This window comes from Betta splendens, chromosome 13 (genome assembly GCF_900634795.4).
Source record: "Betta splendens chromosome 13, fBetSpl5.4, whole genome shotgun sequence".
Classification (NCBI taxonomy): domain Eukaryota; kingdom Metazoa; phylum Chordata; class Actinopteri; order Anabantiformes; family Osphronemidae; genus Betta; species Betta splendens.
In genome coordinates this window covers 8,419,028-8,444,273 of record NC_040893.2, presented here as the reverse complement: position 1 = coordinate 8,444,273, position 25,246 = coordinate 8,419,028, and the positions used below count along the sequence as shown (strand labels likewise).

Genomic DNA, 25,246 nt, shown 5'->3' with positions numbered 1-25,246 from the left:
AGGAGCTGCCACAGAACGCTCTATTGTAAACAGGACGCTTCTCCAGAATTTAACGCAGACACCGAGTTGTTCTAACAAAGTGAAGGTGTTGTTGATCTGTGTACAACAGTGACTCAAGCGTCCACTAGGGGTCAGCATACAACCAGACGTCCATTGTGCAGCAAAGGCTTGATTGTGTGTGTGTGTGTGTGTGTGTGTGTGTGTGTGTGTGTGTGTGTGTGTGTGTGTGTGTGTGTGTGTGTGTGTGTGTGTGTGTGTGTGTGTGTCCTGGTAGGGTTTCTTTGAGGAGGAAGAGAGCAAAGAGTTCATCTACAAAGAGCCTAAACTGACAGGGCTGTCAGAAATCTCCCAGCGGTTGCTCAAACTCTACACAGACAAGTTTGGAATCGACAATGTCAAGATGATCCAGGACTCCAATAAGGTATAAGATACCTTAAGATAAGATAAAAGATAATTATTTGGCAAGAACAGTGAATTATTTGCTTAGTATAAAAATAAAAAACATTTTTCCTGTTCTTCAATTACAGGTAAATCCTAAAGACCTAGACCCTAAGTTCGCCTACATCCAGGTGACCTACGTGGTGCCGTACTTCGATGAGAAGGAGCAGCAGGAGAAGAGGACGGATTTTGAGAGGCATCATAACATCAATCGCTTCGTGTTCGAGACGCCGTTCACTCTGTCCGGGAAGAAGCACGGAGAAGTGGAGGAGCAGTGCAAGCGGCGCACCATCCTGACCAGTGAGTGTTCATACGCAGCACGCAGCAGATTAATGCTCTTCACAGCTGACGAGCGCACGTGTGCTCTGCTCGCAGCGAGTTCCAGCTTCCCGTACCTGAAGAAGCGCATCCAGGTGGTGGAACAGCAGAGCACGGAGATGAACCCCATAGAAGTGGCCATAGATGAGATGTCCCACAAGGTGTCTGAGCTCAACCAGCTCTGCAACATGGAGGAGGTGGACATGATCCGGCTGCAGCTGAAACTGCAGGGCAGCGTCAGCGTCAAGGTGACTGTTCACGTCCGTCCTCCTAATTAAGTGTGAATACATTGAAAGCCTTGTTCTAACTGAGCTTCTATTTGCAATATTGAATGAGATGTGCTTTACTGTGTCTTCCAGGTGAACGCAGGGCCCATGGCTTATGCCAGGGCGTTTCTGGAGGAGAAGAATGCCAAGAAATACCCAGACAACCAGGTCAAACTGCTTAAAGAAATCTTCAGGTACGGTTAAAGGCACAGATAATGGGAATGAGTGTGACGTGCACGCATTTCAGGTAGCGCCACAGCTGCAAAGCTGATACAACAGCATATAGTATAATATACACCCCCCCCTCCCTCCCCCCACAGGCAGTTCGCAGACACTTGTGGTAAAGCGCTGGATGTGAACGAGCGTCTGATCAAGGAGGACCAGGTGGAGTACCAGGAGGAGATGAGAGCCCACTACCGGGACATGCTGACGGAGCTGTCTGGCATCATGAACGAGCAGGTCTCACCAGCAACGCGTCGCTTACTGTCGTTTCATTGCTCATTTTGCATCTTCACCGGTTTTGTGCGCTTGTGTTACGAGTTCATCCCTCTCTTTCATTGCAGCTTCACAACTCCAGCGCCTCCTCTCTCTCTAACAGCTCTCTGTCCACTCTGTCTAAGGCCGGTATGTGACGTCATCCAACTCTCGCTACCTGGCTCACCACTTTGCCTTGCCATCCTTATCTCAGCCGTATCCCAGGAGCCGTCTCCTTGTGTGTCCCCTGTTCCAACCCGAGCTCTTTATTCTTCTTCCTTTGCAGATTGCGCACACAAGGCAGCCAGGAACGGAGCGACACAGCGGCTACTGAACGTCCAGTAGACTAACGAGACGAGGAGGGTTTTTTTTATTGCTCTGAACAGTGCTAGTTTGAGCCTCCGGGGGCTGGCTTGTTTTTTTTTTCTTTTTTTGACTGCTGCTGCAGGTTGATGGAACCGTGATTGTTGGTGAGTGTAGAAAATGAGGAGAGACGTGTGTAGACTGTGCTCGTGGTAGTCCGTCGTCCTGTTGTTGAACGTTGACTATCTACAGTAGAGGCCAGGCCGCTGGACTGTTAGTGACCGTTTGTTTTTGGTTTTAGAGATCGATCAAGACCCCCCCACCCCCGACGACTGATTCATCAGCTTACACACCCACACCTGCAAACAAAACAGTAGAGTGCATTAGTTCATACACACCTGCACACAAACACACAACAACGTAGGCCTTCTCTCCACAGCCCCGTCCCTCTAGAGGACAGTGACCTTACTGAGCTCGAGGTGCGTTCAGCCGGTGGACAGGTTCCAGGCGCTTTCTGCTACATTTTGATGACAGTTTTTACGATCTTTTCCCTCTGGAATCTTTTTGTGCTACCTAAAAACGACTCACGTGGAACTGAAGATTTGCACAGACCTCTTTAATAAGCCCAGAATCTGAGCAGCTGAACGCGCCTCCAGTTCCCGTTTGAATGTAGAGCAGCTCCACATTGCTACTTTGTATCCGTGATAACATTATGGGAATATCAGTTTGGCAATTTTCAAACGGAAACGAAAAAAAAATGTTTTATAAAACTTTTTAAAATTGCATTGTTACTGTTATTGTTTCCTTTACTGTTTTGAATTGTAAATAAGAAATAATAATATTTAAAATGTTTGAACTTTTTTTTATAAATATACAGTATATAAATATTTGTTTAGCGGAATTTAAAAAAGAACGAAGACTACGTTTTATGTATAACATTTAAATAAAATTTTGCTAATGTCCCAAATTCACACTTCATGATTATTCTTCATTTCTATTTTTATTTTCATAATCTGATTCTTTTAATGTGTCATGTTCTCCCTATAGTCACATCTCTTCTCATCTTGGGTTAAAAAGTTTGGAACTGAAATGGAGCTGTGTGTTTGAACTTACAGGAGAGGCATCAGAACAAAGTCAGCAACTAAACAATTATCTGTTGTTAATGTCATATGTAAAGTCATATGTAATTATGGATGATGGGAACTGTCATCATCATCGTCATCATCATCTCTGGTCAGTGAGGGTCCGTTGTTGTCTCTGCCTCTTTTACAGAGAGAGCCCCTTGATTGTTTTGAGAACAATCAAATAAGTGCTTTGCTGCATACAAGTCCAGTTCATCCACAAACAAATTTCATAAGCTTAATGACATAAAATAGAAAGTTTTACTGAAATGCCTGAAACAGTTCCAAGGGTTTTGTTCGACTATTCCAGTGGTGGTGCTGTAGTTGGTAATTATTGCCTGCACTGAGGGAGAGCTACAAAGTGGTTGTTTATTTATTGATGCTAATCCTGGAGATGGGGCGGCCATCATATACAGTAGTGAATGCAGCCTGCAATAAAGACGAGCAAGCCTCTTTCTGTGGCTGACACGTTTAGCACATCTAAACCTGCACACCTGAAGGGTTGCGGGTTGAATTTCACCCGCCACCTACTGTCGCTGTTCTGAAAACTGCTCTTTTTGGAGCCGGCCGCCGCCTCCTGTCGCTCCCTCTCGTCCTGTGGCCTGTTTTGTGTCAAACACAGAGAGGCTGATTGGGTTTCTGTCTCTCTGCAGCTCAGCTTATGTCTCCCTCCCAGCGGCCCAGACTGTGGCAGGGTCAGGTTGCACTGAGCCACCGAGCCGCTCGGTCCAGGTCACGGCACCTACTCCGTGCATAGAACTTAGATACAATATGTTCTAAGTTCTAAGTCTGAATTCTGCTTCATCTTTTTACGTATTTGTTACTTTAGAGAATGTTTTACTCAGAATATCATACCATCCATTCAACATGGCTGTCTGCTGAGGGAAATAATGACACTCTATTTAGGTTTTTCAATTCACTTATTCTCATCTGACAGGTTGAAATCATATGTAATCCTGATGCATGCATTATGTGCTTTCAAAGAAGAGTGGTATCAAAGAAATCAGAAAAATCAAGAAACCATTTATTCTTGATCTATATCATTAAATTGCCTTGCATTACTTGCTGTGGAACGTTATAGTCTAGTGTTTCGTGTACATCTAGGTTCACCGGCTCTCCCACCATTCAAGTTCTTCTGCAGTGCAAATTTCATTTCCGACCCCTGCTTAGTTTTCCTGAAACTGGACGCCGGCTCTCATGAATAAACCATCCAATGTGGTGCAGTCGGCTGATCAACCCGGAGTCCTATCGGCTGTATAAGTGGTGAAAGGCGAAATAATCTCCCCAGAACAACATCTGAACCGAGATTGAAAGACGCACGGGAGCAAAAGCGCGCGCAGCAGCTGGACCGGACCCGTCGGAGCAGGATGATAAAGCCGCAGCAGCACGTGGAGCTGCCGGTGTTCGGGAAGCCGTGGTACTGGCAGCGCCGCGGCAGCACCATGGAGAGCGCCCGCAGCCTGGCGCACGTCATCATGGAGATGCGCGACGAAATCAAGAAGCTGGAGGCGGAGAACCGGGAGCTGCGCGGAGACCCGCCGGCCTCGGCGGCGGAGGCGGGCGGCTTGTCCCCGGCGACGGGAAGGGAGGAAAACCCGTATCTGAACCTCAGGCGGAATGCGTCCGCGCCGGTCCTGGAGCAACGACACAACGGTAAGACGGATGAGTGCTGGCTCTTTATTAGGAGTAACGACTAAATCGTTAATACAACAAACAACAAAACCCCTGTATCAGAACAGACGCACTCAATGTAAAAAACCAAGAAATGCATATAATGATATGGTAATTATTGCATTATTGAAATAATATGACATTTTCTATTACTCTAACTTATGTTTTTTTCTGGATCTGAATCCTGCTCATGTTCCTCAGAGAACGCCACCATGACCGTCCGGAGGTACTCGATCAGCGCCAGCGCGTCCGCGGTGGCCGTGAGAGAGACGCGGAGCGAGCGGCCCGAGAGGGGCGACTCTGGCTGGGCACGACTACAGGGAGAGACCCAGCACGGGAACGGCACCTTTGGCACCGCCGCTGAGGGGGAGGTGGGGAAACGGAGCAACCGGCGCTCTCTGCAGGACTACGTGCACAAAAACAGGTGAGCGGCGCAAATAAAGCTCACGGGGGAAACGTTCCTGCGAGTCATCGCTTTTCCATCAACACATCTGCTTTTCCTATGACCTTCAGGGCCAAGGTGAAGACGGTCACGTTCCTTCTGCCCGTGGACGACATCTACACCAGCCGACCCGTCCTGACCAAGCACCAGGAGGAGTCTGAATTCCACCAGCTGACCTCTGTGACGGAGACAGACTCTTGAGGGAGACGCCTTTAGGTTCTGGACGCGACCCGAGCCGCTGCGGCCTGAACCCGGCTTCTTTCCTCACCCGGGTCAGCGTGGACGGGCCCTTCAAGGAGCGGGAGACTGATTTCATCACACCTGACCACACAAACAGAAGCCTCTGGTTACTGGTGTGCTTTTCACCAGGCCACGGCGATCCGGGCCCGGGTCGGCGCCGATGAGACATGGGGTCCGTGAGGATCAGGTGTCCGGGCTGCTCACGTAACCTGGGGTGTCGCCTACTGGTGACAGTCCTTTAACAGACACAGTGGTCAGTGACTCAGACAGTATGAGCAGCATCGGACCCATTACTTATTCATCCTTGTTATTTATCCATCTTAAACTGTTGTGGAGTCATCAAGGGATCGTGTGTGTTTAAGCACCTGACTCCTTGAAAATAAACCGCTGTTGATACAATCAATCTTCTTTACCAGTCTTTATAAGCTATTTCTGTGGCATTTGCACTGTTATGTATTGTTAAGACATATCTAAAGAGACATATGTGTTGCTGATAATATGTTATCAGCAACACATATACCTCCTATCTTTATCAAATATGTTATGACGCTGAACCCACAGCTGCAGTTTGTGTTGAAAACAATTCTCACACTAGTAAATTATAGCTTCTTCAATTCGCTGCATTAACATTTCATGGTGCTTTAACAAATACATCAGTCAAAATGTTTGTGCATATTACACACAAAATGAACTTGATAGGTTTTCTAAGAGAAAGCAGTGTAAACATAGTTTATTGGGATTATGTGGGACAGATACTGTACATGAGCTGCAAGCTGACAAAGTGTATCACCATTTTAACCCTTTACTCTCCTGCTGTGTTTGCTACAGCACATTTACATGATGACCTATTTATTGAGTAAAATACTAACAAGGCATTGAAGTAACTACTGCAAATTTGAAATAGCTCATGTATCCACTCTTAGGGGTGAACAGACTGTAACACTCCACAATTTGTACTAAATGTTTTCTTTTACTGTTACTCAATAACTGCTGCTGTTGTCTAAATGATGTCATTCATGGCTATTGGTTACTGTTTAGGAACGTGTGAGGTAAATACACTGCATCTTAACGAATGAATCATTTATAGCCAATCAGCCTTTCAGCGAGTCATTAGAAGTTCATGAGATAACAGAGAAGCTGGTGTGGGTGTTTGATTGTTGGTTTCCACGGCAGCATGATCCTCACTGTCCACGTCCCCATTGCCTAATCCACATTACATCACATGTCAAAGATGTGGCTTTGTGTATCAGCAGACTTAGATGGACAGGCGACGTCCAAGGCTCATCATGCCTCCTGCCCACATGACCGCTGGAATAGGTTCAAGTCTGGAATTAGTTTGAGATGACATCTGCTACCAAACAGTACAGACTAGAAGGAGGTTAGATTAAAACGCAGTGTTGCATCAAGGCTGGTTATCAATGTTTGTTGGACAAAGGTACAAATGAGCCACACAACAAACAAGCCCGTTGGTCTGTGCACATTTTTATTTCTCAGCCAAATGCTTTCACACAGAAAAATAATGTTTAAAAATACCGATGGCTGATTTGTCATCCACTTTATCAATTTATCTACAGTATCCATGATCTGAGAAACAATGAAGCAACTCATGAATATTAGTACCAAAAGAGTTGAACTGTTTCTGACAGAAGCAACTTAGGTGATCTTTGAAATATATAGAAATATGCCTGAAGGTTTTCTTCTCATCCCAACGTACAGTCTTTAAAAAAAAAAAAGATTTTCAAGAAGATTTTTATACAAGTTGACGTGCTTGTAGTGCTGTCAGTCTATAGCTGTGTTAATGCTGACACACTGACCTCAGGAATGTAGGAGAGCACCAAGGTTAAGCTAATGTGCTGCTGGGATTCACGTCCCTAAAGATGTCTGCAGAGCTTTCATGTCCCTCAGCAGCCTCAGATTCCTCCTGCTCCGCTCTCCTGGACTGAGTCGGACCGCTGCTGCAGAGCGCCCTCTGGTGGACATGCCGTTTGTCACCTTCACCTCATTTTTACTGCTCCGTCTAGAAATCGCTTCCTTTTTTAACTTCTTCATCTAAAAGACAGGCAAAAAAATAAAAGTGGAGACGTGCAAATCAAAACATACACTTCCTATTACTGTATAGTCTGGTTGCTTGTGAGCAGATGTGCAACAGCCTACTGTACCTGGGTTTTGTGTTTGAGCAGCTTACTGATCTGCTCGCCTTTTCTTTCCATTTTCAACAGCAGCCTCTCCTGCTCCCTCTGAAGTTCTCTTCTTTCCTCATCAGATACACTGTCCTCCACCTGCCTCATCAATTCATCCTGTTCCCTGCAAAATGCATGTTTTTCACCACCAAATATGGCTTTGAAGGTGAATTAAGAGCATCTCACTGTATCTTAGACCTGTACACTCACATGGTCATGAGTCGCAGCTCGTCCTGTAGCGCTAGCAGCAGCTCCGACAGTTCCTCCCCACAGCTGGTGGAGGACGAGGACTCGCTGTCTGAATGCCCGCTGCTTCCTCCTGAGTCGTGGGCCTTTGCGTTGTTGCACAGGACACGGCTGTTGCAGAGGTGAGGCTGGTGCTGCTTCAGGAGAGACAAGACGGACTGCACATTCGCTCTGACCGAGTGGCTGCAGCCCGCTGACTGTGGACAGAGGGGCGACAAGGTAAGTAAACTAGGATACTGTGTTATTTGTGTTAATTTTCCATTATACTGTACCATTCCAGCAACAAAGGGTACATCTCTGAAGCTCAGTCTGTAGTGTGGCTTTGTGTGGGACGACCGCTGCTTAAAAGATTTCTAAGAAAAAGAAAAATCTGAATTAACCTTTTAAACTGGTTCTGTAAATTGACCATCAAACTATTCTTTCAAAATCAAATAAGCTCTTATTGATTACATACCCACTGAGAATAGGAATGTAATTATTTCTTTTAGAACATCTGACTGAATTGGTCTTTTTCCACATCTGTTAAAATGATCAGTATTGTCAGTGCAGTGAAACAGAGGTGTGTGAAGGTTTATACCTTTGCGTTGGACGTTTTCTCTTTGTTCTCTGCGGAGGAGCGACGCGGTGACACGGACTGCAGCAGGATCCGATTGGCCTCTAAGCCACTCTGCAGCTGAGGAGCCACAGTACAGGAGCATTTCAGATAGAATCAGTGAGTTAAAGCAGCCTACGCTTAATATCAGAAAGAGATAAAACCTACAGAACTACCACTGTACAAACAAAAATACATGGTCTTATTACCCGTTGGGCCTGATCCTGGATCAGCCTCCTCTGAAGCTTCTCCTCCTGCAGTTTCAGCTCCAGCTCATTAATTTTTATCTGACACAAGATGATCATTACGGTGCAAATTAACAGAAAGAACTACATTTCAGGCATTTCTGAGACAGAATATAGGCTTTGCCACCCAGGTTTGGCTCAGTTAATTGACCCTCATCTTGCTGTACTGTACCTCAGTGTTGTTCTGTGTGCGCGTCAGCCTGAGATATTCCTGCTCCAGCCGCTCTAGCTTTTCCAGTTGGGCGTGCTCAGACACTGTGCCCTGCTGCTGATGGGCTGACTTGGCAGTTTCCCTGGAAACCTGACACTGTGGAGAACAAATTAATTTGCACAAATCTACTCCTATAGACACAGGCTGTGTTGTCATGGCGAGTCTTTTTGCCTATACAGTATGTTGGGCAGTAGTACAACGATAACCTGCTGTTTGAGGAGGCTGGTCCTGTCTGCCTTGGCGTTGTGCAGCATCCTCCTCATGTGATCCAGCTGGCGCTCCAGCTTCACACAGCGAGACTCTGCAGCAGCCAGGTGGGTGATCAGCACTGTGCGCGGTAGGAACACACATCATGAGACAAAGCAGACAATAAGGAAATAGACACAACTAAGAAGGTCAATAAAACTGTTTATCAATATTTTTTTGTGAATTCTCAACATCTTATATTAAAATACTAACCTTGGTTACAGTTGGAAGGGTCCCTCGATTCTTTGTGTGTGTCTGTCTGGTTATTTAAGAGTCTGTGTGTAATGTTGTCACTCTGGCGAGGAGTGTATGATACATCTCTCCCCAGAGAACGCAGACTGAGCTCTGCATGATCTTTCTCCAGCTCCAACCTCCTGATCTTCTCCTGCAGACTCCTCAAACCAGACAAGATCACTGCATGTGCACACAAGCATGACAAATGACATAATAGTTAAAAATGGGTGATGTACTAATATACAGGTGTATATGATGCATGTGAATTATGGACCTGGGTGGAATAAGTACTGGATACGATCCAAGTTTAGAAAGAACAATGTGAAAGACTGAATAGTGCAGCGGAGACATTCAAGTCGTGCAGCATCATGTTGCATGTGTAACCATGGAGCTATGAAACACCACCACCCCTGAATGGAAACTTTGTAAATGGACAGCAATGATGAGACAGATGCACAAATTAAACATACCTGCACTGCTAGTCTCAGGAAAGGCCTTGACGGGCGCTGACAGGCGACCTGAGTGATGCCTGCGCGTTTGCGCCGTGTTGATAAACGGACGGTGAACAGGATAGTCTTTATAGGAAGCCAGGGACAGGCTGTCAGATACGGCTCCGCTGACCGTGGGTGGGGGTGGTACGCTCAGCTCCTGCAAAGAATAAGATGGAGGTTTAATCATCAATCATATCGACGATGTCTGACAAATGCGGAACATATCTGCACGTCCAGCCCGATTCACAACACATTCGTTTTAAAGTAGCAAGTAGATACGTAAGTCTGCGGCATCAGCTGATCTGAACAGCTGCTACGTAGCTTTCGGCTAACTATAAAGCCGGGGAATAAAAATCCTTTTAGGTTCAACTATGCAAAATGTGGAAAACCTACCTTTTCCCGCGTAGCAGCAGCAGCCGATGTTTTTGACAGACTCTCCATAGAAACACAGCCCAAACCAATCCGCCTCCCTTGTGCTTAACCGCAGAGAATGTTATGCAAAATATGTTGATTTTAATATATTCCGAAGCTATAATAACCAAAACATTTTAAATTACGATCTACAGCGGGCTGGCTAAGCGCTGTTTCTCGGCGCTAATACGAGATGTGAAAGAAAACATCACTGAAGTCCCACAACCTAACATTTCTGATGGGTGTGTTTTATATTTCTCCCTGTCTGGCCCGCAAGCCGCAGCGCGTGCGACATTCTGTTGAAACAACAGCACCGGTGTCCAGCTTTGAATAAAACGAGCAAATTATGTTTATTGACCGGAAGTGTAGTTTTTAGTCCTCCTTTACGCTACAGTGTGTATTAACAACGCTTAGGAATAGAACTACAATAACCCTGAGCCACGCGTAAGGGGTGGGGCGAGGGTTTGCAAGACTTGCCGGGATTTTAGGACAAGTCGTGAGACTTTACAGGAGGTGCGTCGAAAGCTGGTGTTTATTTCCACGTTGTAACGTTAGCAAATAGCACAATATGAGTATGTTATAGAGAGATACAGAGTTAGCCAGGTTGTAATTATAGTTACTATTTTGAAACTTTACACTCGGAAGCTTAAAGCATAGTTGTAAACTAAAAGCTAACCCAACGCCACGATAATAATTAACTTATCATTCGGTTTCTGGGTTATTGTTACTTGGAAATAGCTACGTAATTACCGTTTCACTGTATTAGCTAGCTAGCTAGCTGTTTAATATAACGAAGTGTAACGTTAATGTTAAGTGACCGCTAAGTAACGTCACAAACGCGTTCTACTTTTTGAATTGTATTGATACACTTTGAAAGTCCTGCGTCCACAGTAAAGCAAAGTACTGTGTTTATTTGTGTTAGTTGTGTGAATTTTTCCTACAGTATATACTGTAGCATCTCTGCTGTGCTTCAAACGTTCTCCACCACATTTTGACATGTGTATGGTTGACATTGATTGACGTATTGATGACGATGATTTATTTTCTGCAGGAGAAAAGCCTTTCATCGGTCTGGTGTAAGCAGAGACACACTTTGTCCACTTCATCATGTCCTCCGGGGACACCTTGTGAGTGTGCTCCGAATATTGCTCCATTTATACATTTGTAAATAAAGTAATAGAGAGAGAGATGGTCTTAAGTGGAATGGGATTCCACTACTGCCACAGTCTAATGTACGTTTGTAATGCATACTCTGTCCAGGCTAATAATCTAAGTTATGAACCATAACTTTTTTTATGACTACATTATGTGGTGCTTTTCCAGGGATGATGAGAACACCTTCAAAATCCTGATTGCCACAGATATCCACCTGGGTTATCTTGAGAAGGACGCCATCCGTAGCAATGACTCTTACAACACCCTAGAGGAGATCCTGGAATGTGCGAAGACAAACCAGGTTTTGTGTTATGATCAAATGAATGAATATAACTAAAATCAGGTTTTGATTAAATGAACTGATCACACTGTCATAAATGTCCTGTACCCTATCTTTGTGCACTCAGGTGGATTTCATCCTGCTTGGTGGAGACTTGTTTCATGACAACAAGCCAACACGCAGATGCCTCCACAACTGCATAACTATGTTGAGGAAGTATTGCATGGGAGACTCCCCTATACAATTCAACATCGTCAGTGACCAGACTGTCAACTTTAACACCACAAAGTCAGTTTCTTCGTTTGTTTGATCTTCTCCAGCAATTCTTGTTGAAAGAACATTTTAAATGAATATAGTTAATTTACTGAATAATGGTGTTGTAGGTTTCCCTGGGTCAACTATCAGGATGAAAACCTCAACGTCTCTATTCCTGTGTTCAGCATCCACGGCAATCATGATGACCCAACTGGGGTGAGTTGTATTTAGTGTAGGAGAAAATACTGTACTAATATTTATTTTATATTTGTCCCTCATCCCTTGGCATTTGCTTATTTTTTTCTTAATATGTTTTTTTCTCTAAAGGCTGAAGGTTTGTGTGCGTTAGATCTACTAAGCGCTGCAGGTCTTGTAAACCACTTTGGACACTCCCATTCAATAGAAAGTATAGAAATTAGCCCCATCCTCATGCAAAAAGGCAGCACTAAGCTGGCTTTGTATGGTCTTGGTAAGTCTGCTTTTGTGTCAGCTTGCTCTGTATTATCTATATAAGGCATTAGTGAAAGTAAGAATTGGTAATATTGCTTTTTGATGTATAGGCTCCATCCCAGATGAGCGCCTGTACAGGATGTTCGTCAACAATAAGGTCACCATGCTTCGGCCCAAAGAAAATCAGGATGAATGGTTCAACCTCTTCGCCATACACCAAAATAGGTGTGTGCATAAGTGTATTGTACAGTACCAGCACTCTGACATACTGACCACTATCTGCTCTGTGTCTGTGTTACAGCAGCATGTACACAACTGTTAAAGCAGCATGCCTATTTTCTATGTGCTGACTCCTAAATTAAATGTAAAAGGATAAAAACAACATACAAAAAGCAACTTTTACTAATCACAGTTTTACATAAAAAAGTAAATCTTAAAAATTAGCTTTACACTGTCTTCATGGGAGTGTTCATCTTCTGTACCTCTTTAAAGAAGCTCTCTAGTAGAGATATACTGTAATGATATTTCTCTACTTCATAAAATCAGGACTATTAATCACCTTTAGTTTTGACCAATATAATTGTTTTGAATTTTATGCATCTATACCTTTTCTAGGAGTAAGCACGGCCCCACTAACTATATTCCTGAGCAGTTCCTGGACGACTTCCTTGACTTAGTAGTGTGGGGTCACGAGCATGAATGTTTGATTGGACCAACCAGAAATGAACAGCAGCTCTTCTATGTGACACAGCCTGGAAGCTCTGTAGCCACCTCCCTCTCCCCTGGAGAGGCTACAAAGAAGTACACATGAATACCCAAGTACCATACATTATGTATTATATTGTGTTTTGAAGTTTTAATGTTGCCAAACTACTTGCATTTCTGTATCTAGGCACATAGGACTACTGAGGGTGAAGGGCCGTAAGATGAACTTGCAGAAGGTCCCCCTAAAGACAGTGCGTCAGTTCTTCATTCAGGATGTGGTGCTGGCCGATTATCAAGACCGATTCACCCCCGACACTCCACAGGTTTCAAAGAAGGTGGAGGACTTTTGCTATGCTAAGGTAAGGCCTAAAGTCATCATCAAATATAGAGTACAGGGAGTATTTAATACTGTACTCACTGTACAGTATTTGTATTTTTCAGTTGCTTCTTCTTTGTTTTGTTATTTTGTAGGTTAATGAAATGTTAGAAGAAGCTGAAAGAGAAAGACTTGGCTCTCCACTCACGCCGGAGAAACCTCTTATTCGTCTGAGAGTAAGAATGTGAAATGCATCAGCATGTGCACACTTTTCAAAGTCAGACTTAATCCAACTCATCGGTTTCGTGACCCTGTGTAGGTCGACTACAGCGGCGGTTTTGAGACATTCAACACTTCTCGCTTCAGTCAGAAGTTTGTGGACCGCCTGGCCAATCCTAAAGATATCATTCACTTTCTCAGACACCGCGAGCAAAAGGAGGAGATCAAAGGTCTCACACAGAGCAAATACACTAAGAGCATATGACAGACTCAGACTGGTAGAGTGTTGTATGATTGATGTGCTCCAAACTGTGCTTTGTACTTTAGATGAGGTCAACATTGACTACAGCAAGCTGTTAAAAACCAAGGCAGCTGAGGGACTGAGAGTGGAGGACCTGGTTAAACAGTACTTTGAGGCAGCTGAACAGGTACAATACATACATGAAATGAAAAAATATATCTTTGAATCATTATGGGGTGTAAGGCTCAAAGTATTCTCGCATATGTTCTTGCAACAGAAAGTTCAGCTGTCTTTGCTGACGGAGCAGGGGATGGGGAAGGCTATTCAGGAGTTTGTAGACAAAGATGAAAGAGATGCCATCCAGGAGCTCATCACTTTCCAGCTAGAAAAGACACAGCGCCATCTTCAGGCTAGAGGAGTAACTACAGAACAGGAAATCGATACAGAGGTCACTAATTGGGGAATTAATTGAATTGGGGGAGACATGTTTACTGTATGCCATTTTAAGAGTGCTTGTGTTTGTATATGTTTAGATCCAGCGATTCAGAGATGCCAAGAAGAACACAACTGAGGAAGAGAACGAAATTACAGAAGTAAGTAATAATTTACATATGCCTTACATTTGTTTCTGTGTCTAACTGTCCGATCTGCGCAGGCGCGAGCTCTGCTGCAGCACACTTTGATGTGTGTGATTTTCTTTAATTAGTCTTAGTATTTAAGGTGCACCCTCTCTGATCATGTTGTTTGAGTGTTTTTTGGTCCGTTTTTCGCTTGGATTTATACTTTCCCTCATTCGTAAAGCTGGTGCACAAGAGCAGACACGGCACCACTCGAACTTTGTTTATACCCGGGATCAGCTAATCTCACTAAGTTCGGCAGCATAATACCTGACTCCGCCAGAAACGTCAAGCTTCCCCAAAGAAATAAGGAGGAAAAAAAGGGGATGCAGAGGCAAAAAAGTTTGTGGAGGGAACAAAGACGGAAGAAAGGCGCTGCGCAAAGAGAAGGTGAGAAGATCCAAGACACATCTCCCTTCGCTGATTATGGGCAACCTGAGGTCACTGGACAAAAAAATGGACGAACTGACAGCTCTAGTTAAGGAGGAGAATATCTTTGCTGAATGCAGTTTGATGTGTTTCATGGAGACCTGGCTGCGTGACAACATCCCAGACTCCAGTGTTAACATTGACGGTTTCAGACAGAGTGGGGACCAGGAAGAAGCGAGGGGGGTTTATTAACAGTAAGTGGTTCCATCCTGGACATGTGACAGTCAAGGAGCAAATCTGCAGCCCTGACATCGAATTGCTGGCCATTGGCCTCCGTCCATATTTTTCACCCAGATAGTTTCCCCACATTATCCTCATCAGTGTTTACTTCCCCCCTCCGCGAACACTCTGACATGTGATGTCATACAGACGGACGTCTCAACCTGCAGTCCAGACATCCTGACACTTTCTTTATGATCTCCGGTGACTTTAATCACACCAGCCTCGACAAGACATTTCCTACATTCACCCAGTTTGTGAGCTGTCCCACCAGGGGTGAGAAGACACTGGAACGGTGCTACTCTTCCACTACCCCATCTGCTGCCACAATACACACCTCAAAGGCTGCCTGCGACCATTAAAACTGTTAAATGGTGGACATATGAGGACCGCGTTGCTCTGCAGAGCTGCTTTGAAGACACTGACTGGGAGGCTCTATGTGAACCTCATGGTGAGGACTTGACGGACTGACAGACTTCGTCACAGATTATATAAATTTCTGCATGGACACCCTGATAAAACCTTTCACTGCTTTCCTAACAACAAACCATGGGTCAATTATGATATTAAAGCCACCCTGAATGAAAAGATGAAATCATTCAGTTCAGAGGACAGGGAGGCAGCTAGGAGTATCAAGAGACAGCTGTCAGTCAAAATCAGGGAGGGGAAGGAGGCCTACAGGAGGAGGGGCATCAGTGGCTACAAGTCCAGCAGCCAGGTGACCGAGGGGCCTGTGGAATGGGCCAACGAACTGAATAACTTCTTTAACAGATTCCTGGCTGGACCTCTAAGCCCGCCGCTGCCCACGATAGCCCCCCCTTCACATCACCCACAGGGCTCATCCACCCCCACCTCACACACAATCACAGCAGATCAGGTGAGAAAGGAGCTAAACAAACTTCATCCAACAGAGGCTGCAGGACCTGATGGAATCAGCCCAAGGGTGCTGGAAGTCTGTGCTCCCCAGCGATGTGGTGTCCTCCAACACATCTTCAACCTGAGCCTGCAGCTGGAGAGAGTTCCTCTTAGGTGGAAAAAGTCATGCATTGTGCCAGTGAAAACGACGCCACTTCCAAGAGTTCTTAACGACTACAGACACGTGGCGCTGACCTCTCACATGAAGGCTTTCGAGAGGCTGATCCTGGACTGCATGCGTTCTCTGGTCAAACCCTCGACGCCTTCCAGTTCACATATCAACCCCATCTAGGGGTGGATGACGCCATCATACACCTGCTCCATCACACCTACAACCACCTGGACAAGCCTGGCCTCAGTGAGGATCATGTTCTTTGATTTCTCCAGTGCATTTAACAGCATCCAGCCTGCGCTGTTGGGAGAAAAACTGAAGGACATGCAGGTGGAGCCCCCCCCTGATCTCATGGATCATGGACTACCTCACCAACCACCCCAGTACGTCCGCCTGCAGAACTGTGTGCCTGCAGCACAGGAGCTCCACAGGGGACAGTCCTGTCTCCTTCCTCTTCACCCTCTACACCTCAGACTTCAGGTACAACTCAGAGTCCTGTCATCTTCAGACGTTCTCTGATGACTCTGCTATTGTAGGACGTGTCCAGGGTGGTGACGTCACAGTATCAGGGAGTGGTGGACAGCTTTGTGGGCTGGTGTGGACAGAACCACCTTCAACTGAACACCAGTAAAACAAAGGAGCTAGGGATGGACTTTAGAAAATCTGGGAGTGCTGTCACCCATCTCACAAAACAATCGTGACCGAGTACAAATACCTGGGTGTGTACTTGGACAATAAACTGAACTGGAAAAAGATCTCCTCAGCTGTGTAGAATAGGGCTCAGAGCAGGATGCACTTCCTGAGGAGGCTCAGATCCTTTAACATTTGCAGCTCCATGCTGAGAATGTTCTATGAGTCTGTGGTGGCTGGTGTTCCACACTGTGGTCTGTGGGGCAGCAGCATGAATGTAGCAGACAGTAACAGACTGGACACACTGATCAGGAGGGCTGGTTCTGTTCTGGGGGTGGAACTGGTCCCCCTACATGCTGTAGCTGAGAGGAGGATGCTGGTTCAACTCCTCTCCATCCTAGACAACACCTCCCACCCCACACAGTGTGCTGGCTGGACAGAGGAGCACCTTCAGTATTAGGTGCTCCACAAAACGCCACCGGAGATCTTTCCTACTGGTGGCCATCAGCCTGTACAATTCCTCCTCCTTCTGTAAGGGTTGATCTGCATCTGGGCAATAACATGTATAATGACACTTTAGCTAGTAATTATATCTGAGTGTGTGTAGATGTGTTATTCTTATTTTTATTCTTTCTACCTTCTTGTGTGTACCTCCATGTGTGACAGCGATCAAAGTGTGCTAAATAGTTTCCCTCTGGGAATAATAAAGTGTTTTATATCTGTCCTTTTTAGGTTATCAATAGAGCCAAAGCTCATCGTTTGGAGCGTGGTGATCGCCCCCTAGACCCAGATATATCTGATGACTTAGCTGATGTGAATATGAACTCTGATGAGGATTCACTTCCATTCCCTGCCCCAACGCGAGGAAGAGGACGCGGTGGCAGAGGACGTGGAGGCAGAGGCAGGGGGAGAGGTGACTTATCATTTTTATGGCAGTGACTAGGTGCCTGAATGGAAAGTTAAACTGCAGCCTATGTACATTATGGTACATGTGCACGTAGATGGATGTACTGTACAGTGATTGCATGTAAGTGATGCTGCTGGTTGATTCTGAATTCTACTGAAGCTGCTGCAACTTTGAATATCTTTCCTGCTCATTTAAGATTCAAAAATGTGGTCCTGTTTAGTTATAATGTACCACTCAGGAATAGTAGCAGAGGGCAGCCACAGTTCTTCAGATTATGTCCCACGCTGTGACTATGACAAAGGGTTTGATACATATTACTGTGTGCTTCAGGTGCAGCTGCTGCTGAACCAAAGACGTCCAGTCGTGGTCGTTCCCAGAAATCCTCAGCGACAACCCAAAGCATTATGCAAGGTAGCGGAGAAAAAAATAGTTATAGTAAATAGTTTTTCATTATTGTGTGTGAATCGCTTTATTACCACCTCCTCCTATTTTAATTTCTTAGTCCTTTTGCCCTTTAGACATCATTTATTGTACCTGCTTTCTTTTGGTTACATCTGTACTTCAGCCTTTCAAGCTCCATCCCAGAGACCTTCACGTACTGCAGCAGCAAAATCATATATGGCAGATGAAGTACGTTCCAGTAACACCACACACACTAAATACAATCAATCAAATACAAAAGCTCCAACTGTTTTCTTATTTATCCATGTTCAGGTGACTATTGATGATTCAGATGAAGATTTCCCTGTAACAAAGACTTCCCATTCTTCTCCAAGGTGTGTTTGTTTCTGTCTGTGTGGTAGACCAGGGAGAGGGACATGAACAGATGTTTAGTGTATAATGTGCACAGTATACAGTTTACTTTTATTCAACTCATATTTGAAAAACTAGAGTGTTTTATAACATAGGTTTCGTTTTTTCTCTGGACTCACACAGACCAGTAGCAGCAGCATCATCATCCTTCACTAGGTACAGCTCTCAGAGCCAAAGCCAGTCGTCTAGAGGAGTTGCATTTGATGACAGTGATGATGAAGAGGTAAGACCAGATTGTGTACACTTGTGTATCTGTTCTGCTTTAGTGCAAATTATGTGATTCTAAGTGGGAAATACACTCAAAACCACTGCTGTAGTAATAATAATAATCAATACATTGATTAATTGTAATAATTGACTAAACATACTGTATTAGAACTATCTGCTTTTTCCTTTTCTTTTTGATGCAGGACAACCCTTTCAAAGGCCCCAGCCATCGCTCACGGAGATAATATGCATCTATGATCTCTCAGAAGTCAATGTTGATTTACATCAAAGCACGTCTTAATATTCATACTGTAGCTTGCAGTGCCCTTAATGTTGACAATAACTAATTAAAATCAGCCACTGTTACTGTTCAGTCAGCCTGTTTTGATGAAAGGGCTAATGGTTAAAGGAGGCAATGTGCTTGGCTTTGTCCTTGGTGTATGTGATATTTTTGAGATTTAGAAAATAAAATTTTTTCCATAACATCAACTGTCTTTGCATTATGGTTTGTGGCTACAAAATAAAAGCTTCATTGTGTTATACACATTCTGTATCCAGCCTTTACGTCCTAATATTCAGTATATATATATTAATAACCTTGGTTCAGAAGGCATGTGCAAAGCAGGTGGACAACACAAAATCAGTTGCGTGAGAAATCAACTATTCCAATTATTATTGTAAGTAAGTTTTATTATATTTACAAGATATTTACAAGTGTATAAAATCTAACTAGAAATGAACCAACTTCACCCTTTTCCTTTTACATTTATGTCACTATAGCTGTCAAGCTGGAAACCGTATCATGAACATTCATTCATCATCATGGCATATGAGACTATGTGGATGAACTGTAAACACAACTTTGTTTTCTCAGTTAGTGTAGAGTGCAGTGTTACACAGTAGTTACTTGAATAATCTGCTCATAAATTAAGTCAAGTAATTCTCGGTTTCCACTTAAAGTGCTCATGTTGCTGTTAGTTTGTCTGTGATAGGAAGCTGTGCTGAAACCTGACAAACCACTAACAGAATTAGCAGCATAAATGTATTGGACTCCAGGAGGGGGCAGTTTAAAATGACACCTTGGACTCAAGGCCGTGTTCACCCTTTGTCACCTTCTCTTACAAAACATCTATGTCCTTTAAAAACCTTCTAAAATCACCCAGGTCATGTCCAAAGTGTTATTTGACAGTAACTGAAAATTAAAACATCAGTGAATCAAGTCTTTGGTTTTGTTAAAGCTAAAACACGTATGCACTGCCTTTCGGGAAGAAAGCTCCCACTGGCCGGAGCCCATAAATAGAAACGCTTGTCCCCTGAGACCAGAACATGAAATGGCACTGAAAATGGCAAAAGCAACACCTGGAAAACATCTGTATTCAAGTGTGGGTGTAGTGTTTGTGGTCACTGTGTTTTACAGTTCATCTGCATTCCTCTTTCAGTGCAGCTTCAACTCTCCCTTCTGCTCCGTCCGTCTCCAACCGTGTGTCAGCCACGCTGAAACTAAAAGTTCCTTTGATTTTCACAGGGCAGCCTGGTCTGGAGTTTTACTCACCACCGGAGAACCTCAGGGGTTTTTCTGGAAAGAGAACAGAAATAATTAGACTTCAGATTCAAGCTTAGCAAAGCTGCTCAAAATGCAAAGAAACATCAAAGAACCTATAGACAAAACAAATAGTGCCTCCACTCGTGTGTGTTACCTGCATGACTGTATAGATCCAGTTGAGCATCTCGTCAACGTTGGTGTAGACTCCTGGCTGTCCCTTGCGGGCACAGCCGTCGCCCCAGCTCACCACTCCTACCAGGTTCCACTTAGAGGAGCTGTCATAGACCAACGGACCCCCGCTGTCCCCCTGAGGTTTAGAACGGCACAATGTTATACACTATAGCTTCAGATAAACTCTAGCATCAACAAACAAGAAGAAGAAAAAGTAATATTAGACCATTCAAATTCAATACATCAGATATATATTGACTGTGGGTACTGTACTGGTTGATTACCTGGCAGGCGTCCACCCCGCCCGCCATGACCCCGGCACAGATCATCCTTGGGGTTATAGTGCTGCCGTACACCTGAGGACTGGAACACGTGTCTCGGTCGATAAAATTAATTTGGGCCATTTGAAGTGAAGGAGACACCTGACCTGAAGGCAGAACAACATAGCAGCATACGAATGATTCTTTTTGCGCATGAGATGGCCACTGATGAGGATGATGATGAAAGCTCTTGTACAGTAGCTACTTACCGTTTTCCCTCAGGTATCCCCAGCCGGTCACAGTCAGGGTATCACCAGCACTGAGACCCAGGGCTTTAGGAGGTAGACACACTGGTCTGCGGGAGTCTGAGAAGGAGAGGCAGCGCATCAGTCGTGGGGACTTTGAAGATACAGCAATTGCACCACTAGGGGGCAGTAGAGCAGCATCAAGTGAAGATTCTGACCTCCCACTGTGATCGGGCTGCTGAGCCTCAGCATTGCTATGTCGTAGTCGCTCAGCACCGGGTCGTATTGTCCGTTCACTATGATCTTGTCCACGTAGGACCCCCCGAGCGAGGCCATGTAGGTCTGACCGGACACCACCCTCCAGCTTTTCAACTCTTTTCTGACCCTGCGAGAGAGCAGAGGCGCCGTGAGCTCGCCGGCGTGCGCTCAGTGTGAACCGTCAACGGGATCGAGGGGAAGTGACACTGACCCGGAGAAGCAGTGGGCGGCGGAGACCACCCAGTTGGGCGCCACCAGCGAGCCCCCACACGTGTGCTGACCGTCGTCCTGCAGGCTCACCTGCCAGGGCCAGTCCTCGATGTAGGCGTCTTTACCGCCGACGATGCGGTCCTGAAGGTGGACCTGCCCACAGTCTGCCAAGCAGAACCTTGTTTTTATTTGCCCTTGTCCTGTTTCAGACACTTTCAAGTCTTTGTCGACTGATCCCTAAAATCCCCTGAATGACAAACAAGGGCTTTTGCTGCCCATTGTGGGCATGCGTGGCGCTGCCAGTGCTGCAAAACGGGCGCCACACCCTCGACTACTGTGTGAAGTCACTCACCGGAACAGGACAAAGACACCACTGATCCAGAACCGCATGCAGTGCTGTTGACGAAAAATAAACGAATAGAAGGGATCAATTACGTTTCAAGCAGCAAACAGACAAACAAGTTCACACTTTGAACTTCGTCTCCGTTTCTGTTCTGCCTTTTAGTAAAACACCTGTCCCCTTTTGTTCAGGTTCGTAGGGGACGACACGGAGAGGGAACAGCAACTGCGGGATTTTCTGACTTTCAGGAAGAGAAACTGCCCAGAGACTCATATGAAACAGCAGGGAAGCAAAACAGAAAGTTGAAAGAAAGTCAGCGGCGAGGTGAGAATGGGCTGGAAACTGAAAGGCCGCGACGAGGCAGGGGATCGGACCACCGAGGGGCCGGGCGTGACGTCAGCTCCGAGAGCCCCGCTCTCATCCTGCGACTATCACATGACGAGTAATGACACGAAAGTGAGCAGAAACTCAACAGTTCGCGGAGCACGCGCTCCTATCAGCGCAGTTCTTTCGTGTTGATAACGCGCGTCTCCTCACCTGTCGGCCGTAGCCTGATCCGTGGGCGCGGTCGCGGTCCCGGGCTTCACTGCGGCGAACGGGCCGTGTTTCAGGGCACCCGCCAAACTGCTCACTGGGACGCTGGCGCCGAGGGGTTTACTGCAACGGGCAACGGCGCTCGTTAGATCGGCCGAGCCGTCGGTTGCGCGCCACGTGCAGCTCCGCCGGCCGCTCGCTCACTCACTACGTGTATCCCAGGAGGCCGCACGCCGTCTGCGTGTGCTGCTGCGTCCAGCGGTCGCTGCACACGCTCCTCCAGCCGGACACGTTGCTGTACACCTGCAGCACGCTCAGGTTGGTCACGAGACGCACTGAGAGGAGGAGGGGGAGGAGTCACGCCATGTGCTCGCGAGCCCGTGATGACACAACAAAGAAGCAACGAGTTGTTTACCTGGGAAGGTCGAGGTCACGGTGAGGTTGGAGGCGCAGGTCGTCTCGTCCTCTCCTCCGGGGCAGTCCTTTTTCCCATCACACGCCTTCTCTATCGGGATGAACCTCAGCGAGCTCGTGCAGAAGAAGTATTTGCTGTCAATCAGCTGCTTAACTGCAGAGAGGGGGAGGGGCTTTAATTAGTGGTTTGGATGATTGACGGGCAGCTTTCCCGCTTTTTCCAAAAACCCGTTTCCCCGGAGGTCCTTCGGCAACGTGACACTTGAGGCGCAGGTGTGTGAGATAAAGACCGCGCCCTCGCCCAGAATCGCATTCTGCATCACGCCGTTTCTCGCATTCTAGCTGGAAAACTATTCGCTGGTTCTGGTAAGGAACGTTATTTAAAACCAAAGCTAAAAACACAGAGGTCAAACTGTCCTGAACTAGGTCTGAATAAATGGAGAGAGCTTGAAAAAAGTTTGAAACTCATAGCTGATTTTTTTATTCTTTCTTTTATCCTGATCTGAACTTTGATGGTCTGGGCTGATAAAATGTTATTAAACTGCATTTACGTGTGTGTGTGTGTGTGTGTGTGTGTGTGTGTGTGTGTGTGTGTGTGTGTGTGTGTGTGTGTGTGTGTGTCCTTGCGGTTTCTACCTACTGTAAGTGGGGCCCTATGGTCACTTGTGGGGCCCTTTGGCTGGGCCCCACAACTTTAAAGGCCTTTTTGAGGGTCAAGGTGTGATTTAGGGGTGAGGTTAGAATTAAGATTGGTTCAGATTAGAGCAAAGGTTGGACGTCTGCCTTTATTTGTGATGGTTAGGGTTAGGTATAAGGGGCTAGGGAAGGCATTATGTCAATGGTGGGACCCCACTTTTATAGCACCGCACGGCTGTGTGTGTGTGTGTGTGTGTGTGCGCGCGTGTGTGTGTGTGCGCGTGTGTGTGTGTGTGTGTGTGTGTGTGTTGGGACTTACTAAAGTATATTGCTATAGCCAGAAAGACCAGCACCAGCACAACTATAGGGACGATCACCAGGACCTTCCTCTTGCCCAGCCCCTTGTTCCTCTGGGTCCTCTGCGTCGCTGGTGCTGTCATGTGGAGCTTTCTGCGGCGACCTGGCTGTGGAACCACTGTGGGGGGAGGAAGGAAAGACATGAGAGGGACAGAGCAGAGGTGTAAAAGTGCAGTTTACCACTATTTAATATTAAATACGTCTATCAATCCAGGAACATGTGTTGGAATGAGCACCAGCCAACCACTCACCAGCCTGGTTGGGATTCAGTGGTTGCGTGGTTTCCTGAGTCGGCCTGTTTGCCTGTAGAGAAAAAGATGATCTGTGAGACAGGGTGAGCTCACAAACCATGAGGAACATGGCGACCGCGAGTCTTCCACTCACATTAAACCTGGATTGTGGATTGTGTGACTGTGACATACTGAAATCTGATATGTTTGGTTTAACATGCCCTGCCCGATTGAGCAAGGCAGTAGTTTGCCAGTTGCGCCAGGCTCCACAACACATTACAGTCAGTTGGTTGTGAGGAAGAGGAGTGACATGACACAAGTCTAGTGTAGTGTAATTTAAAAAAATGAACTAAAGTTATCTTTAAATTTGGAAGAAAAAATAGGAAACACTTTGGTTCTATATAATATAATAATTAATATTAAATAAATAAATTAGCTTTGACTCAGTTTAGTAGACATTGAACTTATGAATATCAATTTGTATTGTATAAATGTAACTATTTGTTAAAAAAACACTCAGGATTTTTGGGGAATAAAGAAAGAATTGCCAGAACCTCACCCAGAAGAGCTATCTTATATTTTTAGTTTCTAACTTCTGCTTTTGATGTAGTGGGTAAAGTCCCACATTTGCATGTTCTAAATCATTTTGGCCTCAGTGACTTTAAGCGTTGTCTGGTAAACGCAGGGAACGGACGAACCAAGAATGTAGTTGGGCCGGTTTTTGGACACATTGGACGTCCACCATGTTTACAGAGCATTTCAAACGGACGACACTCCTGAAGAGTCAGCGTCTCGTGTGCCGACGTTCCCACACGTCTCTGTATGATGAAACTAAGGCCTGGCAGCAACGAAAACCTTTACTCAACTGTGGAAAAGTTTCACTGGTCACTGTATTCAATCCAATACAGAAGCTATGACATTCATTTTAATAAGCATGGTTATATTTTCCCAGCTGAAGTGATTCTACTGTGTTCATTACTGGAGCTCTGTGTGTCAGACTGGACACTGCTTCTGGTGTTTTAGCTTCATTTGGCTTCTATTTCACTCCAGCACCCGCCCTCAGTGAGAATACAATACTACAGGAACAATACTAACTGTGACACAAACAATGTCAGGAACCAGTGAAACCAGAAAGATGGCCGAGAGTGGACCAGTGCAGCCACCTCACAGAGATGGACGCCTGACATGGTGAAACCTATTGTTCAGACGAGGCGTCTCCTTCGCATCATCTCATCCTCCTCTGAATCCGGTCACTACAGGCTTTTTGTCACTAACATAAGTGACAAGTTGTTGCGTCATTTCATTCTCATTCTCATTTCAGAACGTGAACCAACATGTTTAAAAGGCCCAACATGTGCTGTACTTATGAGGAAGTGTTGAGCTACAGCCACCTGATGCCACACACTTCTGGAAGGAAATGCACAGAGCTATAAGCGACTTCACTCAAAC

At 45.5% G+C, this 25,246-nt stretch overlaps 5 protein-coding genes across 15 annotated transcripts in view; 3 read left to right on the top strand and 2 right to left on the bottom strand.

Moving 5' to 3' along the window:
* dock10 (dedicator of cytokinesis 10) overlaps positions 1–2,770 on the top strand; it is a 37,243-nt gene extending 34,473 nt beyond the window's left edge. For 7 of the 9 annotated variants that reach the window (XM_055513972.1, XM_029170809.3, XM_055513975.1 and 4 more), the window contains 7 exons: positions 275–421; positions 528–738; positions 814–1,004; positions 1,116–1,216; positions 1,343–1,481; positions 1,586–1,646; positions 1,783–2,770. In XM_055513972.1, the coding sequence (XP_055369947.1) occupies positions 275–421; positions 528–738; positions 814–1,004; positions 1,116–1,216; positions 1,343–1,481; positions 1,586–1,646; positions 1,783–1,841 (909 nt within the window). In that variant the 3' untranslated portion in view covers positions 1,842–2,770. The remainder of the gene's footprint in view (positions 1–274; positions 422–527; positions 739–813; positions 1,005–1,115; positions 1,217–1,342; positions 1,482–1,585; positions 1,647–1,782) is intronic. The other 2 variants (XM_055513973.1, XM_029170806.3) reach the window with 1 other exon arrangement.
* LOC114867797 (uncharacterized) lies at positions 1,860–6,698 on the top strand. The gene is made up of 4 exons (XM_029170812.3): positions 1,860–1,966; positions 4,025–4,573; positions 4,793–5,015; positions 5,105–6,698. The coding sequence occupies exons 2-4, from the start codon at positions 4,288–4,290 to the stop codon at positions 5,232–5,234; spliced, it is 639 nt and encodes a 212-aa protein (XP_029026645.1). The 5' UTR covers positions 1,860–1,966; positions 4,025–4,287; the 3' UTR covers positions 5,235–6,698.
* A 37-nt stretch (positions 6,699–6,735) lies between these two features.
* cep57 (centrosomal protein 57) lies at positions 6,736–10,384 on the bottom strand. Its single transcript, XM_029170811.3, has 11 exons — positions 10,112–10,384; positions 9,698–9,875; positions 9,207–9,407; positions 8,954–9,075; positions 8,709–8,843; positions 8,501–8,578; positions 8,277–8,372; positions 7,972–8,052; positions 7,664–7,896; positions 7,433–7,577; positions 6,736–7,322 (listed from the first exon to the last, which is right to left on the bottom strand). Exons 1-11 carry the CDS (start codon positions 10,157–10,159, stop codon positions 7,137–7,139), a joined length of 1,503 nt encoding a protein of 500 aa, XP_029026644.1. The 5' UTR covers positions 10,160–10,384; the 3' UTR covers positions 6,736–7,136.
* Positions 10,385–10,526: 142 nt separating this feature from the next.
* Positions 10,527–19,143, top strand: mre11a (MRE11 homolog A, double strand break repair nuclease). Of its 2 annotated transcripts, none has more exons than XM_029172316.3 (20): positions 10,527–10,642; positions 11,181–11,256; positions 11,453–11,585; positions 11,692–11,852; positions 11,948–12,035; positions 12,147–12,288; positions 12,380–12,494; positions 12,885–13,070; positions 13,162–13,333; positions 13,446–13,526; positions 13,610–13,739; positions 13,837–13,937; positions 14,028–14,198; positions 14,284–14,343; positions 17,405–17,585; positions 17,910–17,990; positions 18,145–18,209; positions 18,294–18,355; positions 18,516–18,615; positions 18,803–19,143. In XM_029172316.3, exons 2-20 carry the CDS (start codon positions 11,237–11,239, stop codon positions 18,842–18,844), a joined length of 2,091 nt encoding a protein of 696 aa, XP_029028149.1. In that variant the 5' UTR covers positions 10,527–10,642; positions 11,181–11,236; the 3' UTR covers positions 18,845–19,143. The 2 variants fall into 2 exon arrangements, with proteins under 2 accessions (XP_029028149.1, XP_029028150.1); XM_029172317.3 differs by lacking the exon at positions 10,527–10,642 and adding an exon at positions 10,645–10,732.
* A 125-nt stretch (positions 19,144–19,268) lies between these two features.
* The window catches only part of tmprss4a (transmembrane serine protease 4a), an 8,239-nt gene continuing 2,261 nt past the window's right edge, over positions 19,269–25,246 (bottom strand). For both annotated transcript variants that reach the window (XM_029172195.3, XM_029172196.3), the window contains exons 2-13: positions 23,819–23,870; positions 23,530–23,685; positions 22,576–22,728; positions 22,369–22,495; positions 22,164–22,283; positions 21,639–21,682; positions 21,288–21,450; positions 21,037–21,203; positions 20,843–20,938; positions 20,598–20,740; positions 20,297–20,449; positions 19,269–20,175 (exon numbers count right to left, since the gene is read on the bottom strand). In XM_029172195.3, the coding sequence (XP_029028028.1) occupies positions 20,164–20,175; positions 20,297–20,449; positions 20,598–20,740; positions 20,843–20,938; positions 21,037–21,203; positions 21,288–21,450; positions 21,639–21,682; positions 22,164–22,283; positions 22,369–22,495; positions 22,576–22,728; positions 23,530–23,685; positions 23,819–23,870 (1,386 nt within the window). In that variant the 3' untranslated portion in view covers positions 19,269–20,163. The remainder of the gene's footprint in view (positions 20,176–20,296; positions 20,450–20,597; positions 20,741–20,842; positions 20,939–21,036; positions 21,204–21,287; positions 21,451–21,638; positions 21,683–22,163; positions 22,284–22,368; positions 22,496–22,575; positions 22,729–23,529; positions 23,686–23,818; positions 23,871–25,246) is intronic.